The sequence below is a fragment of the Sinocyclocheilus rhinocerous genome, unplaced genomic scaffold (genome assembly GCF_001515625.1).
Source record: "Sinocyclocheilus rhinocerous isolate Xijiao unplaced genomic scaffold, SAMN03320098_v1.1 scaffold2665, whole genome shotgun sequence".
Lineage (NCBI taxonomy): Eukaryota > Metazoa > Chordata > Actinopteri > Cypriniformes > Cyprinidae > Sinocyclocheilus > Sinocyclocheilus rhinocerous.
This window is the reverse complement of record NW_015637154.1, coordinates 138,412-155,398: the sequence shown is the minus strand read 5'-3', so window position 1 is coordinate 155,398 and position 16,987 is coordinate 138,412. Positions and strand designations below refer to the sequence as shown.

Sequence of the window (16,987 nt, the reverse complement as noted above, 5' to 3'; positions counted from 1 at the left end):
ACACACAAACAGTGATCTTTTACCATCCAGAAATACATCAGAATGAAAGGCAACCAATGTTTTTTTCTGCCATTATAGCACTTCAGCTTCCTCCCACCAATTCTCGTCATGCATCTCTCACTTCATGCCTCTAATCTTGAACTAGCCAGGAGTGTAAAACAGAGAAAATAAACCAACAACATTTTTCTTTTGATCGTTGAGATGACTCCTCGCCGCTAGCTGTTTGTACAGATGTAAAGCAACAGGAGTGAATCTCAGATTAACAACCCCCCCATTCCAAGCACACACACGCTCCTCAATCACTGCCACATTATAAAACAGCAAATATTTATGTAGATAAAAATGTCTGTACATTTAATTGTTCATAGTTTGGCACATTAATTTAAACATGTTTGATATAATCTTGTTTTGTAAATAGTGCATATGTTTGTGTACAACAGCATTTTGATACTGGCAGGAGGAGATTCACTGGAGAACAGATGAATGAACCCCCTTTTCACAACTTATAAACAAACAACAATAATGAAAAAATCTCTTTTGAAATATCAGAACCTCAGAAAACAAGAGCATCTTGGTCAAGCTGCTTTCTTTTAGCTTGTCAAAGCCCAGTGTTCTGAGGGGTTGGCACAGAAACGAGGGGAACCAATTCTTAGCACAGAATACTACACATGACCTTTGACCCCTGAACAGAAGGCAACCATTTGCTGAGAGACAGAGCAGGGCGCTGGGTTCGGTCTAAACCATGGTTCTGTGGCACCGATTTAACACATACAGTGTTACAGCTGCAACGGAAAACAAAAAGACAAAAAAAAATGTATATTTAGAAATACACCACACTAAAAGAGAATCCAAAGACTTTCAAGGCATTTTTCTTCTTGAAAAACAAACAAAACACAAATAAAAACAACTGAAAATTTGTCAGATAAAAATGCAACAAAGCAGCAATGGGGAGTAGGGTGCAGCCATGACAGTGAGACTTCAGTCAGTCTAGTAGGTAGTTTAGCAGGGCTGACATGCAGGATGTGCCTGCCTTCCAGTAGGCCAGGCAAAGGATTGTGGGTAAAGTCTGTGCCATGCAGCTCTGAAATGTGGAAAGGATTTTAGGAGGATTTGGCAGGGTGCGAGGGAAGGGAACGGAGAAAGAGAAGGGGCACATTGCAGAGAGAAAATATTACCTCCGTTTCTCGACCAAAGCGGTCAATGCTACTCCTTTTATGTCCCTTTTACCCGCTAAGAGTTCCTCACGGGCAAACTTAGCGCTGCTTTTGTGACGATACATTTTTTTGTGGGCTGGACGGTGTGGAAGTGGGAGACAGTCCAATCCAAGGGTAGGAAAGAAGCCTGGTGGGAGACGTTTAGGTAGTGCTTTACCACCACGCCCAGCCCCTTTCTTCCCTCGACCTCCGCCTGAGGCACCACCCCGCTTTTTAAGGTCAGCAGCACTACCCAGAATCTTCAATGTCTGGCTCTGAAGGGCATGCTGACTTGGTGAAAGACAAGGCCCCCAAAGAGGTTCCACAGAGGCGCTCATGAAACGCTGTACCTCAGCCATGCCAGACACAATATTGGACAGGATGTTAGATGGTTCCTGGAATTCTCGTTGGTCATCGTTTGACAGTCCCCCAGTAATAGGCCACTCCCCCTGAGCTCCAATTAAGCCAAGTGATGGGGTAGGGGAAGAAGCACCACTTTCTGACCCTCCACCACTTTTGGCTGCTTTTCCCTCTAGCAAGGCTTTGATCTTCCGCACAGAACGAGAACCCTGACGTGGGTGCTTTACTTTCTCTCCTTTTACCGTTTTAGCAGTTTTGGTCTTTTTGGTGCTTTGTCCGTTTTTTCCACCTTTTTTTGTTGAACCTTTGTGATCTCTTAGCCCTACTTCTTCCTCCTCTGTATTGAAAGAGTGTATCTGAAGGAGGTGTGGGTGTGGGTTTCCATCTTGATTAAGCTGCGTGACAACTCCACAGTTCCATTGTACATTTGCTTCTGCTGCTTCCGAGAACTCTCCAACTTTACCACAATTCCCCAGCAGTTGAGGGGAAGAGTTAGGTGTGTCTGGCGGGGACATCTCAGATAGCGATGAATGACGGAACTTGTCAGGGGTAAAGTTGGAGATATCCAAGAGGTCAGTTGACTCTCGAAGAGGAGCAACCTCCTCTAGACTTTGCTGGAGGACGAGCCGTGGGCTGCAATGCGGCAAGAAGCCATCGTTGATCTCACCAATCTCCTCTTCTCTCTCCCTTTCTCCCTCTCTCAGACTGAGCGAGCTATAGTTGCTAGAGGTGGCAGAAAGTGACCCCAGGGAATTAAAGCTAACCAGTCGCCCTACACCACTGTCACTCCGAGAACCAGCCGGACTCGAGCCATAATCATCATCAGGTTGGGACTCTTCATATGACACCCTGCACCCTGATAAAGACACTTGCCCATAGCCTGTGACATTTGTGCTATCCCCTGCTATCACAGGCAATGGTGTGGGAAAGCCCGATGGCATCATAGGCGACTGGGTTGGGATGTCTGGGGAGAAGGGCAGCTGTTCAGCAGATGGTTGGGATGGCCATGAAATGGGCTGGTTTGGTTCAGTAAGGTTTGGCTCAGTATAATGTGTGTGGTGGGGCCCATGGTTCATAGGTGGAGGAGAGTGAGGCAGCTCTGATTCAGAAGGAGGAGAGAGAACACAGCTCTGGACTGGCTGAAGTGAGGGATTCTGTAGTTCTGGATGGAAATAGTTGATGTTAGTAGTGCTTGATGATTCAGCGGCTTCGAGAAGAGTTTGCAGGTATCCCCCAGGGAGGAGTTCAGCATTTCCATCAGTCCCTGGAGCAGTTGGGGTCAAAGTGCATTTTTCAGGGTCATTATTGGAGGTTTCATTTGTGGTATTAACTTCCAAAGAGTTACTAAGGTTTTCTGGTAAACATGGGCTGCACTGCTCAATCTCAGAGGCTTCTGGGACTTCCTGTGTCTCAGCCTCTTTTAACTTTTTCAGCCGAAGTCTTGCTTCACTTTTGAACTTTTTTATCTTCCCTGGGTTACCTGCCTTTCTTCTTTCCTCTCTCTCCTGTGTTCTGCTTTTAGCCCTGGCAGTGTGTGTAATACAAGTAATGTCATCTTTTGGTTCCTCTGTGCTTTTCAGGGATTCAGTCCACTCTGGTTGTTTGTGTACGGGGACTACTATAGTTTGGGTGGGGAGGGAATTCTGCACTGTATGGATCTGCTGGATCCTGAGTCTGGCCATCCTGTGCTTGCGTTTGAGTGTAGCGCTTGGTCTTTTGCAGCCATTGAGACGTTTGGTTGTTTCTGCAGCTGTTAATCTGTTCTGCTCCTGCTGCTCCTTTTCTCTTTCCTGCCAGTATGCTTTTAATGGTGCAAGCCTCTCATAGTGAAGAAGAGCATTTGGACTCAGACAGACCACAGCAGGTGATGGTTCGACTCGTCCCAGCCGCACTCTCATGTGCCTCTGGCCTTTAAAACGATTAATGATTATGTATTTTATAATGACAGGTGGGTCTTTCCTACTGGACCGCCGCCTCTTCTTCGGGCTCCAGTCGTCATCACGCTCTTTCTTGAACCCAGCAGGCTGTTTGTCTCGTTTTTCTGCATTTTTCTCACTTTCTATAGAGTCCACATCATACAAGTAGTCTTCTCGGTAGGCCACCTTTCTCTTGGCTCTGAGGCGGTAACTTAGCTGGCTGGAGGAGCTAGAGTTCTCTCTGGACAAGCGGCCATGGCGGAGGGAGAGCCCATGGTCTGGGGAGCCTGTGCAAGAGCTGTCATCACTGAATTCGCCGGAATCTTCTGGAGAGTTACTGATGTCAAAAAGAATGTTACTGTCTGGGCTAATATTGGGGGTCACGTGGTCATCAGCCTTAATCTCAATGGATTGGTCTGGTTTCTCTTTTGGCCCCTCCTTTCTACTGCAAGGTAAGCTAGGAAAGAAACCTAGCTGAGACTCATCCTGTAGGGCAGACTCACTCCTTTCCTGCACACCATCTTGATAGGACTCATAGCGTATCTTTAGTGAACAGACGTCAGTACTGAGTGCAGTCTCCTCCTCCTGAAACATGTAATTCTCCACATCTTCCTCACAGAACAGATTGACTGCAAGTTCACTGCGGGAGCATAAGTCCAACAGCTCCATACGACTCTCACTGATGAGAGTCTCTAGACAGCTCCAGTCCTGCGCCTCCTCTCCAAGACCTTCATATATGCTCCTGGATGCAGGATCCTCATCTGATTCGCTCTCCTGCATCGACTTCCCTTCATCAGCCCCCTCACTGGTTACAGCTGGATGGGCAGGGCCGCTGAGCAGTTGATCAGATAGAACCTGGTCACCATAGCGACCTGCGCTGGGGGCGGGGCCAAGGCATTGCAAATTGATGCTGGCAAAGCCGAGTACGGACTCACAGGATTCTGGTTCTGTCGGATTTTTGGGGATCAGACAGCTAAGGCAGTCTCTGCCCCTGGAGTCCATGTTAGAGAAGGATGACCTGTCACAGGTCTGCGGCACAGACCAGGGAGTCACAGGTTTGGAACAGGGCACAGAAGAGAGAGATGAAAGTGAGGAAAGAGAGGAGAATGAAGAGAGAGAGGAGAGAGAGGTTGTGTTGGAGACAGACCCATCATGCAGGTCAGCTGAGCTAAGAGGACCTACAGAGGTCTGACTCTGGCCACAGAGGGAGGCCAGGGACAGCGCTGCAGGAGCGATGTCATCACAGCGCCTTAGATCATGTGACATATCTGCCAATGGGTCATGTGGTTCTATAAAAAAAAAAAAAAAAGAAGAGGAAGAGAAAGATCCTTAAGGTAAAATGCATATTTTTCCTGGCAAACATTTGTAAATATATGTATATATAGATATAAAGAGGAATTTTATATATTACACTGAAATCAATTAGATTTTTTAAACAATGTGCAGATAATTATAGTTAAAATATAATATTTCATAGTAAATACATAATTGTGTAAAATGCTGCATTTTATATGTGCATGGGAACACCTACCATTTTCACTAGCATCTCTTGGGCAGGGGCTGCGATCTGCCCCTGAGAATCGGGACTCCTGTAGAACATCCATCAATCTGAACTGAATCTCTCTCTCACTAACATAATTACCACTGTCCAGCCTGTAGAAACACACACACAGAAAGCTGTCAGCACTGAAGACTATTTAAAAACCTTGCAAAATCTAGATTTGACAGATAAACTGATAAACCAATAGTATTGTTAAGGTGTTAAAGTTATATTTATTCATTTAGCAGATATCCAAAATGATTAACATTTAGCAGATGACAAATGATTAAATGATTTTCATTTAGCAGAGATCCAAAATGATTAACATCTCAAGCAGTTTGTCATAGTTGCCAAAATTATTTGCAGTACACAGTGGCAAGTATAAGACTAGTACACAACCTACAGCAGAAGTGGAATGCTGAAAAGATGAGAGAGATAAGAGGGTTTTTAAAAAGTTTCAGAAAATAGTAATTTAATAGAAAGAGAACCTAGAATATTTTCATAAACTTCTTTTCTGTTCCATTAAGTCATAGAGGCATACAGAATTTTTAGAGATTTCGGCATGTTGGTGAGATTAATTTTCATTTTTGGGTGAACTATTCCTTTAAAAGATTATCATCAGCTTAATGATTAAGAATGACTGTTGAGAATTTAGTGGTACTTGACCAGAAAAAAACCCCCACAGAAAAACATCAGTATTTTCAAAACTTAAAATTCAGTTTAAATTCCCACAATTCAAAGATCATTTTTTTATTCATCATGCTAAGTACGAGTTACAAATCAGAATTCTCTCGATTTTTGTCCTGTTTTTTTTTTTACTTTCTGTCTCTCTCTTACTCTTCAGCATTACAGTGAGTTGTATTGTTTTACATCATTCTGTCCTCTGATTGCCCTTCACTGTGAAGTACAACTCTTGAGGATGTGAAAGAAATAAAAGAGCTTTATAACAGCAGAGAAAGAGAAAAGAAAGTGCACTCTCTCTTGCCTCAGGCTGTGTGTGCATGTGTCAGAATAGTGTGCCATATATGCAAGTAAAAAGACATGCAGTTTTTTATTTAAAAAATAAATAAATAAACATGACAGCACTGCTTATGCTGTGGGGAGAAATGCTGATCTCTAGTACACTGTTTGAAGTGTTCCCACGATGTGAATTTACATAGGAATTCAGAACTGACCTATACTGAAGATTTATGAATTACACGAGTATTGAAATTGTTGAGTGGGCATTATGTATTTCAGTGCTCAAGGTTTGCTGCTCCAATTTAATTATTATTTTTCTATATAAGCTTCAAATATAGATGTTATTTAAACAATTTAAAATAAATCAAATTTCAATAGCCTATCGCTTGGAGTTCCATATGAAACTGCAGTGGATAGGTGCAGAATTTTAAAACTTTAAAATTTTTAAACTTTAAATCATTTTAAAACTTTCAGATTTCAGTTGATAATAACGGATTTTTCCCATAAAGACATCAGCATTTACTATGATTACTATTTCAGCATATACAACTTACCATTACTTTCAAATCCATTGTGGTTATGGCCTAACTATTTCAATAACTGCTACTGTAAACACATTTGTCTTATTTAAAAGTATACACAGTAAATATTTACATTCCCTGGATCATTTCAGAATATCATCTGTGTTTAGACATCAGGCTTGATGGCAGAATAAATCCAAGTAATAGAAAATTCCATAACACCCCTTTTCAACAACACACACTGTTACACACTAAAAACATTCGGATTTGGAAATGACTATAATAATATAGGATTTGCTCCTTCCAAACCAGTAACAGTATGAGAAAAAGCCAAGGGCTGTTCTGAGAACACCATGGCTGGGCTAATTCTTGCCAGCTTTGCAGACAGAGAGAGAGAACAGGGCAGTGGCACTGTCTGCAAACTGCTTTTATTAAAAACGAAATTAATATTTATTCAGCTTCAACATCCACCCAAGAGACAGACAATGGAATTACAGAAGAGAGAGAGAGAGAGAGAGAGAGAGAGGTGGAGAGCTAGAGAGAAAGAGAAAGACGCATAAAAAGAGAGAGAGAAGGAGAGACCAAATCCATGTCGGCATTTTTTTTTTCCTTTTTGTTGAGTTTGTTTGATATTTTTCTCGGATCAATAAATCTGCTGCAATCTGTCCTTGGTCAATCTGCCAGACAAGCAACCAAAATATCACCCACCCACCCATCCATCCATGTCACAGAAAGCATTACTACACTGACTGACTACTTAACTTAAGGTAGAAGGTTTAAACTGACTGCAAGTCTGGCTTCTGTGTGGAAAACAAACAGACCTAAGCGTACCCTCTGATTGATTGTTTCGTCAATTGACTGATTGCGTAATTGATTTTGGTGGTTCAAGCTGTGCACGACAGAACTTTAGCTCTGTTATAGCCCAACGCGTAAGGTGCAGCTTGACAGCATCAAAGAAACTTCCATAACATCTTCCCAGGACAGGTGTCCGGTGACCGACAGCTCCTCCATACTCTAAACATGATGACATCAAGAGCCTGAAAGATGAGCACGCTTTCAACATCTCGGATAACCCAGAGCATTTACATTATTCAGAGAGACGTAACAGGTTTAAGCCCACCCTTAATTATTGAAGGCCTGGTGCGCTATGATACGTGCTCTGCTATTCTGCATCTCCCATCGCCAAATGCCGCATCGGTCGCAGGCGCTGTGCCGCGCGCGCCGACTGCAAGCAAAACGCAGGGAAAATGAAAATCCGTAAAACGGCACATATAGAATATCGCCACATGACAGCGTTCGTGTTATTGCTGTCTGTGAAAGAGTGCGTATATAGCTGTGGCCTTGGCTTAGGGAGGATGGTGTGTAAGAGAGAGAGAGAGAGAGAGAGTGTGTGTGTTTGCCTCACGTATTCGTCATGAGCACCAATGCTTTCTGTCCCCTCAAACGACGGCCTGCGACTCATAGCTTCTGCAGGACACTGAGCCATTACTACTCTTCATCACACCTGTGCAATATGGACGCCTCATGACAGCTGACACTCGCTCCACCATTTCTCCTCATTGCAGCGTTTGACGCGCGTCAGACACTGGCCCACTCACCGCATCACGTACACATACACGCGCAGCCCACATACTCACCTCCCGTTACACCCGGGGCAGCACGTCCCGCCCGCACTTAAGACTCCGTTTGATCGCTCGGCGTGTGGAATGTTGTCATATGTTGTTGTTTTTTGTAACCCTCTTCAATGCAGCGGTCTCACCATGTTCCTCCTCTCTCGCGAGCCCGGACTGCCTCCCCGGTAGCAGCAGGTGGACGCGCCTCTCGCGCCTCGGAGCCCCTACCACTCCATTTTATTCCCTCGCGCTCCAGGGTTTCCAGGAAACAAACAAAGGTCTGCTGCAGCCCCTGCTCCTCGCCGCATGCTCCTGCTCTACCGTTCCGCTCTCTCCTCCTTTAGAGTCGCTTTTGTTTTTGGCTTATGTGCGTGTGTGACGGAGACGGGGGTGTGCGTGTGTGTGTATGTGTTTTTCCCAGCTGTACCCCGTCCGTCCCTGACAACGACGGCGCGCTCGTGCGCTGCTGCTCCCCCTCTTTTGAGACCTGCCATAAAGAGCGCGCCCCCATATTTTGCACGGCGGCGCGCTGAGGAATCGGGAGCGCGCGGCACCGCTGAACAGGTGCAGAGGCGCACGCATGCGCACTTATGCTTTACGAGCTCCAAACACCAGCTAGGGGTCTCTGCAGATTTAGTTTACTTCCCATAGACAAACTGGTATTATATACGCAGTTACATTATAAACAAACAAACAAATACATATCAGCGAGGGAATTTGAAATCCATAATTCAGAAAAATCCATCATATTGAAAATAAAATCTTTGTTTATGACACTGGTATTACATGCACAGTTACTAAACAAACAAAACAAATACATAAATAAATAAAATAAATAGAGCGAGGGATTTGAAAGCCATGTAGAAAAGCAAAAAAAAAAACATGTAAAAAAATATTTGTTCTTGTAAATTAGACAATTGCAACCTTTCTGTCTTTATTCAAACACACAAATACTATATATATATAGCTCTTTTTTGTGTGTTTGACGTACGTAAATATTTATTGGAATTTGTATAACACATGTACAAATCATTTACCGTTTGTTTGCTGCACTATTTGTTGGTGTGTTGAATCATTGTCCTGTGAGATTATTATTTATGATAGCATTTGTTATATTTAACCTTGTAATTACCCTTATTAAATCATGATGTATTAAAAGCACCACAATTTGCTGCTCATCCAGTCACTTGTGCAGCGCCTCTGACGGGTTTGCTTGAATGAGGGCCGCAGTGTCCCGCCCCTTACGCCAATGAGCTTTAGACTGGCATGATTTCTATCCAATCATGTGAACAGGGGATATGACGTCAGGTTGTTGTTCCCGGGAGCGTGCGTCATGTATCATGCGTCTCCTCCGCTCAGCTGTAGACATGGCGAGAGAGTGGTAGATACACTGAACACATCGTCCGTGGAACAGCCATCATTTAAGTGGACCAGGTGGTTTGGTGTAGTGTTTTTTTCTTTTCTTTTCGTGTTAGTCCTATGGAAACGGATTTTATCGAGAATATGCCGTGCCATAACCAGCAGCTGAATAACAGTGAGAGCCCCGAACACGCTGCGAAGCACGTCCGCTTCGCCCGCAGCAGCGCTGCTGCCGAGCCCTGTCAAGATGACACGAAACCGTGTGAAAACCAAACCATGAGCGACATCCAGCGACAAATAGGACCTCAGCTGAAACTCTTGCCATTAAATGACCAAATACGAGAACTTCAGACAATCATTCGAGATAAGTGAGTGTCCAGTCCGCCTTTCAACCGGATTTGCAATTGAGTGCGTGTCCCATATTTAGCCCAGATCTTATCATATGCACCTATACACCACAGCATGTGTACAATAACATAAACCTGTAACTTATCAGAATGTATCTAAAATGTACACGGAATAAACTGGGATATAATCTCATGTCATTTTGTTGCACATGTATCATATATTGCAACAAGTCATCACATTGTGACTTTTCCTCTTTCCGTTTCACTCAGAACTACCAGTAGAGGTGATTTTGTGTTCTGTGCGGACAGATTGGTAAGCATCACCAAAAACTGTTAAAAAATGGTAGTAGTCTTGTGTTTAAATGTCAACATATCAAACTAATGGTTTATAACCAGCTATTATCTTTATTGAAGGCCTTGTAAATAAAGGCAGCTTGCATTTAGTAATTTTTCAATCAAGACATATGAATGTATGGTTGATTGCATTTCACACAGTCCCTGATTTCCTTTTTTTTAATTTTACTATATTATTGAAGAATCCACTTGATTGTTTTTGTGTTGTAAAATTAGTGGCTCTTATGTTCTGTATTTTGTTTGCTACCCTTCAATTTGAATCAGATTGGTTGTTTGTTTTGCTCCCAGATAAGATTAGTGGTGGAGGAGGGTCTCAATCAGCTTCCCTACAGTGAATGCACTGTAACCACACCAACAGGTAAGCCTGTTACCATGCCGATTAATTCCCCCAGTTCATTGTAATCCTTTTGCATATTAATATAACACTGCCACCATCAGCTGTTGAGTTTGTGCAAAAACAAAGCTTCATTCTATGTTCCTTATGCAGGACATAAATATGAGGGTGTGAAGTTTGAAAAGGGAAACTGTGGGGTTAGCATCATGAGGAGTGGTAAGTCTCTTTGTCACACACATTCATACACACACACACACAGACTTGGTGTGTGCATGCCCTTTATACTAATACAATACTAAAACAAAACGCGTGTATTGTGTGAGCAGGTGAGGCCATGGAGCAAGGCCTAAGAGATTGCTGCAGGTCAATACGTATTGGGAAGATTCTGATCCAGAGTGATGAGGAGACACAAAAGGCCAAAGTTTACTATGCAAAGTTCCCTCCTGACATCAGCAGAAGGAAGGTTCTGCTCATGTACCCTATACTTAGTGAGTACTTGACCTCTATAACAAGGCATAAAACCGTCTTGCATAGAATCTGTGAATTTTCTTTTGCATATTCTGCACTGATTTGGGGTCATGGTATAAATCATTTGTTGAAAAAGAATGAATGAGAATGACAGGAATTGCAATTTCATCTGGGCCTACCTGTAAGTACTCCAAAAATGGCATTAAAAGGCACAATTCATTGTTGTGTAAATGTGTGTTCAGGTACAGGCAACACTGTAATAGAAGCGGTGCGGGTGCTGAATGAACACGGCCTGCTGGCCAAACATATCATACTACTGAGTCTATTCTCCACTCCACACGGTAAGACACACAAACACAGTAAAGACTTGATCTGTATTCCCATTTATGTATCAATTACATGACAAATATCTGTATTATTTTAACTATCTTCTTAGTACATATTAATAGTTCTCAAATAAAGAAAGAAAAAAATTATAAAACGATGCAAACTTAACTGTAAACCTAATCCCAGTATTTGGAATATATTCACTCATTTATAATAATTTTTTGACATGTATAATTTATATACACTACCATTCAAAAAGTTGGGGTTGGTAGTTTTTTCTCACCAAGGCTGCATTTATTTACAAAAATACAGTAAAATGTGCAATATTTTGAAATATTACAAGTTAAAATAACTGTTCCATTTTAATATTTTTTTACAATGTAATTTATTACTGAGGTGGAAAAGCAGAATTTTTAGCACCTCAAGTATCTCAAGAAACTTTTATTATTATCAGTGTTGAAAATTATTTATATTATTATAAATGATATTTTTTTGTATTTATGTCTTTACTGTCACTTTAGTTTTAATTTGATCATTTTTTAACATTTATTTCTTCCTATATATAAAGTCCATTTTTAAATAATGCTGTGTGCAGGTGCACAATCTATTGTTCAGGAGTTTCCTAACATCACTATACTGACAACTGAAGTTCACGCCGTTGCTCCGACACACTTCGGCCAGAGGTATTTCGGCACAGACTGACAACCCAGCAACTGCACACACGTTCACTTGGATTCAGCTGAAGTGGCTTGCATGTTTTGTTTTCTTTTCTTTTTCATTCATCTGGTAAAGCCAACAGAAAGTGTCTCTGTGTATGTGTGATTGGTTTATCAGGGCTGGCCTCTGTATTTTTATTGGTGGTTATGGATTTACCCATGCTTAATGTGAGCAAGTGTATTATAATCTTTCAAATACATGTGCTTATCCATGATGCCACAAGGATTAAAACAGACTGTGTTCTAGACTGTTCCTAAACATTCTAGAGTGAAGCAAACAGAAAAAAAAATACAAATAAAATATTTTGTATTAAATTGTTTTTTTTTTTATAAAATCTGTTATTCAGTTCATACAAAACACCAAATTACATTTCACCACAAAATAATGAATTTAAAACATTGTCACTCAGCAGGGACACCTGATAAAGCTCTCTCACACCCTGATCAGTAAAAGAGAGGTTTCAGAGACCTGATCGCTCCTGCAGGAAGTGTTTCAGGTGAAAACTGAGCATGCAGGCAGTTGTTCATCGTCTCCCTGAGGGCCTCCCACCACTCCTGTAAGCTTAACCTATGATTGAGATCTTTCTAAAATCGCCCCAGTTGAGAGACTCGCTGTGACGACGTCACATGACACATTCTGTCAACCTACAAATACAAAGAACAGTTTATATTATATAACAATTTGAATACTTGAATGCTGCTGCTTTGGAGGTGTCCTTGAAAAGCAGAACAATCATTTCTCATACCTTATTTCATTACTGCTAGTCATCCACTGCTATGGTAACAGAGACCCCCTCCGGTGAGACTGATGGCAGCACAGAATGAGACAGACAAATAGCTCAAATCAGAATTTTCGATCAGGTTGTGCAGCCCTGGTTTGGCCTCAAGGGGGCAGTATAAACCAGCAGTCTGAACCTCTTTTTTCCAAAATTACTTGAATTGCAAAATAAAAAATGTTTGTATTACAATAAAAGCTTCCATATATTTCTCTCTTAAACGGCCAGTTACTGAGAATTAAAAAAAAAAAAGACTATTCTTAGTGCTATTTGGAGTTTGTTTTACATCAGTAGAGTAATTTTAAAGTAAGTGTGTTCGTAATCCTACTCTTTGTGATAGCACACTTAAGTTAATGACAGAAGCAGAGAGGAGATCACCTTCAGAGACAGCGTGAGAACTGGGATAAATTCGGTCTCCCTCTAAATAAAAGATTTACCAAACCATTCTGATTACAGCAGTGACACAAAATTAGATAACTCTACAAACCGGCAAACTAGGCTCTAAATGATTAACCAATAAACACAATTGACTGACTTATGAAATATGATTCAGAAAATGTCTTACCCACACTTCCTTCCATGGCATAATGTCCATTTCCATTCATCACTGAATGACTGTGAGATGACATCTGCCATCTGAAGGGGAAAGAATGTCCATCCCCTTGACTGTAACGGACACAACAGAAACAGTTGGTAAACAAAAGCTATGACATCTGTGTTGTGGCATTACATCAAAATAAATCGCACACATCTTAAATTCTTCTGATTGCTGCCATTTAACTAAACAGGGAAATGCCAGTATTAACAAGGATATACAGTATTGAAATGTATCAGTACTAGCATTTCAATCTGAAAACTGGAAAATGTTAATATCAGGAAATGTTTTTCACTCTCTCAGCTGTGCCTACAGTGATTTTGCCATGGGTAAGCACTAAGCAGTATCATTAGGCAAAATGCCTAAAGCTAATTTAACTATGGTAACATCACTGTAAAAACATGGTGGCAATACCAATATGATATAAGACAGGGGTGGTGAACTCCGGTCCTGGAGAGTCGCAGCCCTGCAGAGTTCAGCTCCAACCCTGATTAAAACTCACCTGCCTGTTGCTTCCTAGTTAACCCTTCAGACCTTGATTAGCTTGTTTAGGGTTGAAGCAAAACTCTGCAGGGCTGCGGCTCTCCAGGACCGACGTTCGCCACCCCTGATAAAAGACAATAACCATTAATTCATGTTTCTTAAAGAAGTCTTCTATACTCACCAAGGCTGCATTTATTTGATCAAAAATACAATAATATTGTGAAATATTATTATAATTAAAAAATAATCTATTTTGATATATTTAAAAACATAAAACTATTTAATCCTGTGATGGAAAAGCTGAATTTTCAGCAGCCATTACTTATCTTCCATGCGGAAATGCTGATTTGGTACTTTATTGTCGACAATAATTCATTGTTATCTTGAAAAGTTGTGCTGCTTATTATTTTTGTGGACACCATGATAAATTTTTTCTGTGTATCAATAGAAAATAAAACAGCATTTATTTGAAGCAGAACACTTCTGTAAGAATAAATGTCTTCACGGTCAATTTTGATCAATTTAATGTGTCCTTGCTGAATAAAAACAATTTCTATAAAAAAAAGTCTTACTGGGCCCAAACTTTTGAACAGTAATCTACGTTTACTATTATTATTAATTCAAATAAACAATTATTCTTCAAAAACGATTTGTCATAATCTTAAGTGTGTTTGTGGTTGTCATGCATCATTGTGCACATCTACAAGCACATTAGTAAGCTGATAACTCACAGGAACGGGAAACTTAGGACATCAAAACCTCAAATAAAACTCCAGAAAGGTGTACAATATGGGACCTTTAAAATAACCAGTTCTCCCCGTTTACATGCACATCAGTACAACTGCGTTTACATGACTTAATTAATAAATCAGGTTATTTCCCTGTAGTGACGTCAAAACCTAACTAACCATTTGCATATCTGACTGAGTATTCCATATGTTGTCAGTTGTGTTGTTAAATAAAGCTTGCAACATGTCAGCGGGAAACTTACAGCTCATATATTATCCTCTCATGCAGTTGCAGATGTAGAAGTGGTGCAGTCAAAACGCTGCATCTGCAACCGCATGAGAGGATAATATATGAGCGAATAAAAACAATTTCTATAAAAAAAAGTCTTACTGGGCCCAAACTTTTGAACAGTAATCTACGTTTACTATTATTATTAATTCAAATAAACAATTATTCTTCAAAAACGATTTGTCATAATCTTAAGTGTGTTTGTGGTTGTCATGCATCATTGTGCACATCTACAAGCACATTAGTAAGCTGATAACTCACAGGAACGGGAAACTTACAGCTCATATATTATCCTCTCATGCAGTTGCAGATGTAGAAGTGGTGCAGTCAAAACGCTGCATCTGCAACCGCATGAGAGGATAATATATGAGCTGTAAGTTTCGCATGCTGCACGAGATGAGAACCCTTTTTTTTTTTAAATCATGCGCACTTCAATAAGCCGACAGAAAGCAGGTTAGTCTGTTTACATGCCACACAAAACCTGTGCAGAATTTATGCTTACACCGTTTATGACCTTATTTCGATAAAAGAAAACGGGTTACAGCATTTACATGACCGTTGTCGGCTTATTAACGTGCATGTAAACTCACTTATTGAGTTCTTAAAGCAGGGATCCTCAAATCTGGCCCACGAGATCCACTTTCCTGCAGAGTTTAGCTCCAACCATAATCAAACACACCAGAGCATGCTAATCAATGTCTTCAGGATTATTAGAAAATCACAGGTAGGTGAGTTTGATCAGGGTTGAAAATAAACTCTGCAGCGCATTGGCCCTCCAGCAGGGCCGGATTATCCAATGGGCATTATGGGCACAGGCCCAGGGGCCCATGCGCACTTGGGGCCCAAGCGAGGGGAAGGAAAAAAATGTTGGAGTGTCTTTACATTAAAGGGGTCATATGATGCTGCTAAAAAGAACATTATTTTGTGTATTTGGTGTAATATGATAGCATAATTACTACTATGTACACTTGTTGCAAAGATTGCTGCTGGTCCAGGAAAGCATTGCAATCATGTGATGTAAATCCTGTATGATAGAGGATGCGATCATAGGCTGTAACATGTGAGTGTAAATAAGCTAGAGGTGTTTCCAACATATAGTACCCTATAATTTAAAACCTTGATTGTGCACGTGTGTGTGTCCGTGTGTGGATGTGGGGGGGCCCAACAAGACATTGTACCCAGGGGCCTCTGAATTCCTAATTCGGGCCTGCCCTCCAGGGCAAGATTTGAGGAACCCTGTCTTAGGCTGCGTTTACACTTGGCATTATTTTTTAATCAAAGTGGAAATCACTTTACTAAATAATGTAAACTTGACTGACTGCTGCATTTCCACTTTAAGGCTTGTTCACACCGGGATGAATTATCGCCGACATTTAACGCCTCGTGACTAAACGAAGGGCGCCAATGTGAGTGTGCACACCAACGCGCAAAACGCGAGGCGTAAAAGCGTCATTTTTAAAAAAACGCCTCGGGCTCGTTTTTTTGGTTTGACGCGCCGCGTTAAAAACTGGCCGACCAATGAGATTGGCGCTTTTGTTCACATGCCTGGAGCTGCTGAAGTTACAGTAAAACACGACTTGGTGGCGCTCAAGCACAAAACGGTCTTGCCGAGCACACATTGATACCTAACGACGAAGAGGAAGTAAGTAGACCATGAAGATGCATCGAGGCAAGATGAATGTAGAGCTGCTGGTCTCATTGGTGTCTGAACACAAAGGGCTTTACGACAAACGCGACAGCGACTACAAAAATCTCGATAAGAGGGAGTTATTATGGAGAGGAATTGCAGATCAAATAGGATTCGATGTGTACCGGGGTATTTCTGTTTTTCATTAAGCGCCATCTAATGTCAGGAGTGAATTTGCACGTTCACTCGGCTCATCACCAGCGAAAATCGCTTGGTATGAACACAAAATACGCGTCGAAAAACGTTGGCGATAAACGTGCACGATAATCGTCCTGGTGTGTACGAGGCTTTAGACGGTGTAAATGGCAAGAAATAGTCCATATTTTTTAGACAATTTAGAAACTAGGCCCAGAAACACTGTCTTTGAACAGTGTTGGGGGTAACGCATTACAAGTAACGTGAGTTATGTAATCAGATTACT

At 41.4% G+C, this 16,987-nt stretch overlaps 2 protein-coding genes and 1 pseudogene across 2 annotated transcripts; 1 reads left to right on the top strand and 2 right to left on the bottom strand.

The window, feature by feature from the left end:
• LOC107748635 (protein KIAA2022-like) lies at positions 1-8,626 on the bottom strand. The gene is made up of 4 exons (XM_016563517.1): positions 8,128-8,626; positions 5,001-5,122; positions 1,176-4,758; positions 1-782 (listed from the first exon to the last, which is right to left on the bottom strand). Exons 2-4 carry the CDS (start codon positions 5,071-5,073, stop codon positions 650-652), a joined length of 3,789 nt encoding a protein of 1,262 aa, XP_016419003.1. The 5' UTR covers positions 5,074-5,122; positions 8,128-8,626; the 3' UTR covers positions 1-649.
• A 791-nt stretch (positions 8,627-9,417) lies between these two features.
• Positions 9,418-12,284, top strand: LOC107748634 (uracil phosphoribosyltransferase homolog). The gene is made up of 7 exons (XM_016563516.1): positions 9,418-9,830; positions 10,080-10,122; positions 10,452-10,521; positions 10,651-10,713; positions 10,824-10,985; positions 11,208-11,306; positions 11,888-12,284. Exons 1-7 carry the CDS (start codon positions 9,583-9,585, stop codon positions 11,992-11,994), a joined length of 792 nt encoding a protein of 263 aa, XP_016419002.1. The 5' UTR covers positions 9,418-9,582; the 3' UTR covers positions 11,995-12,284.
• Positions 12,285-12,337: 53 nt separating this feature from the next.
• LOC107748637 (palmitoyltransferase ZDHHC15-like) overlaps positions 12,338-16,987 on the bottom strand; it is a 15,026-nt pseudogene continuing 10,376 nt past the window's right edge.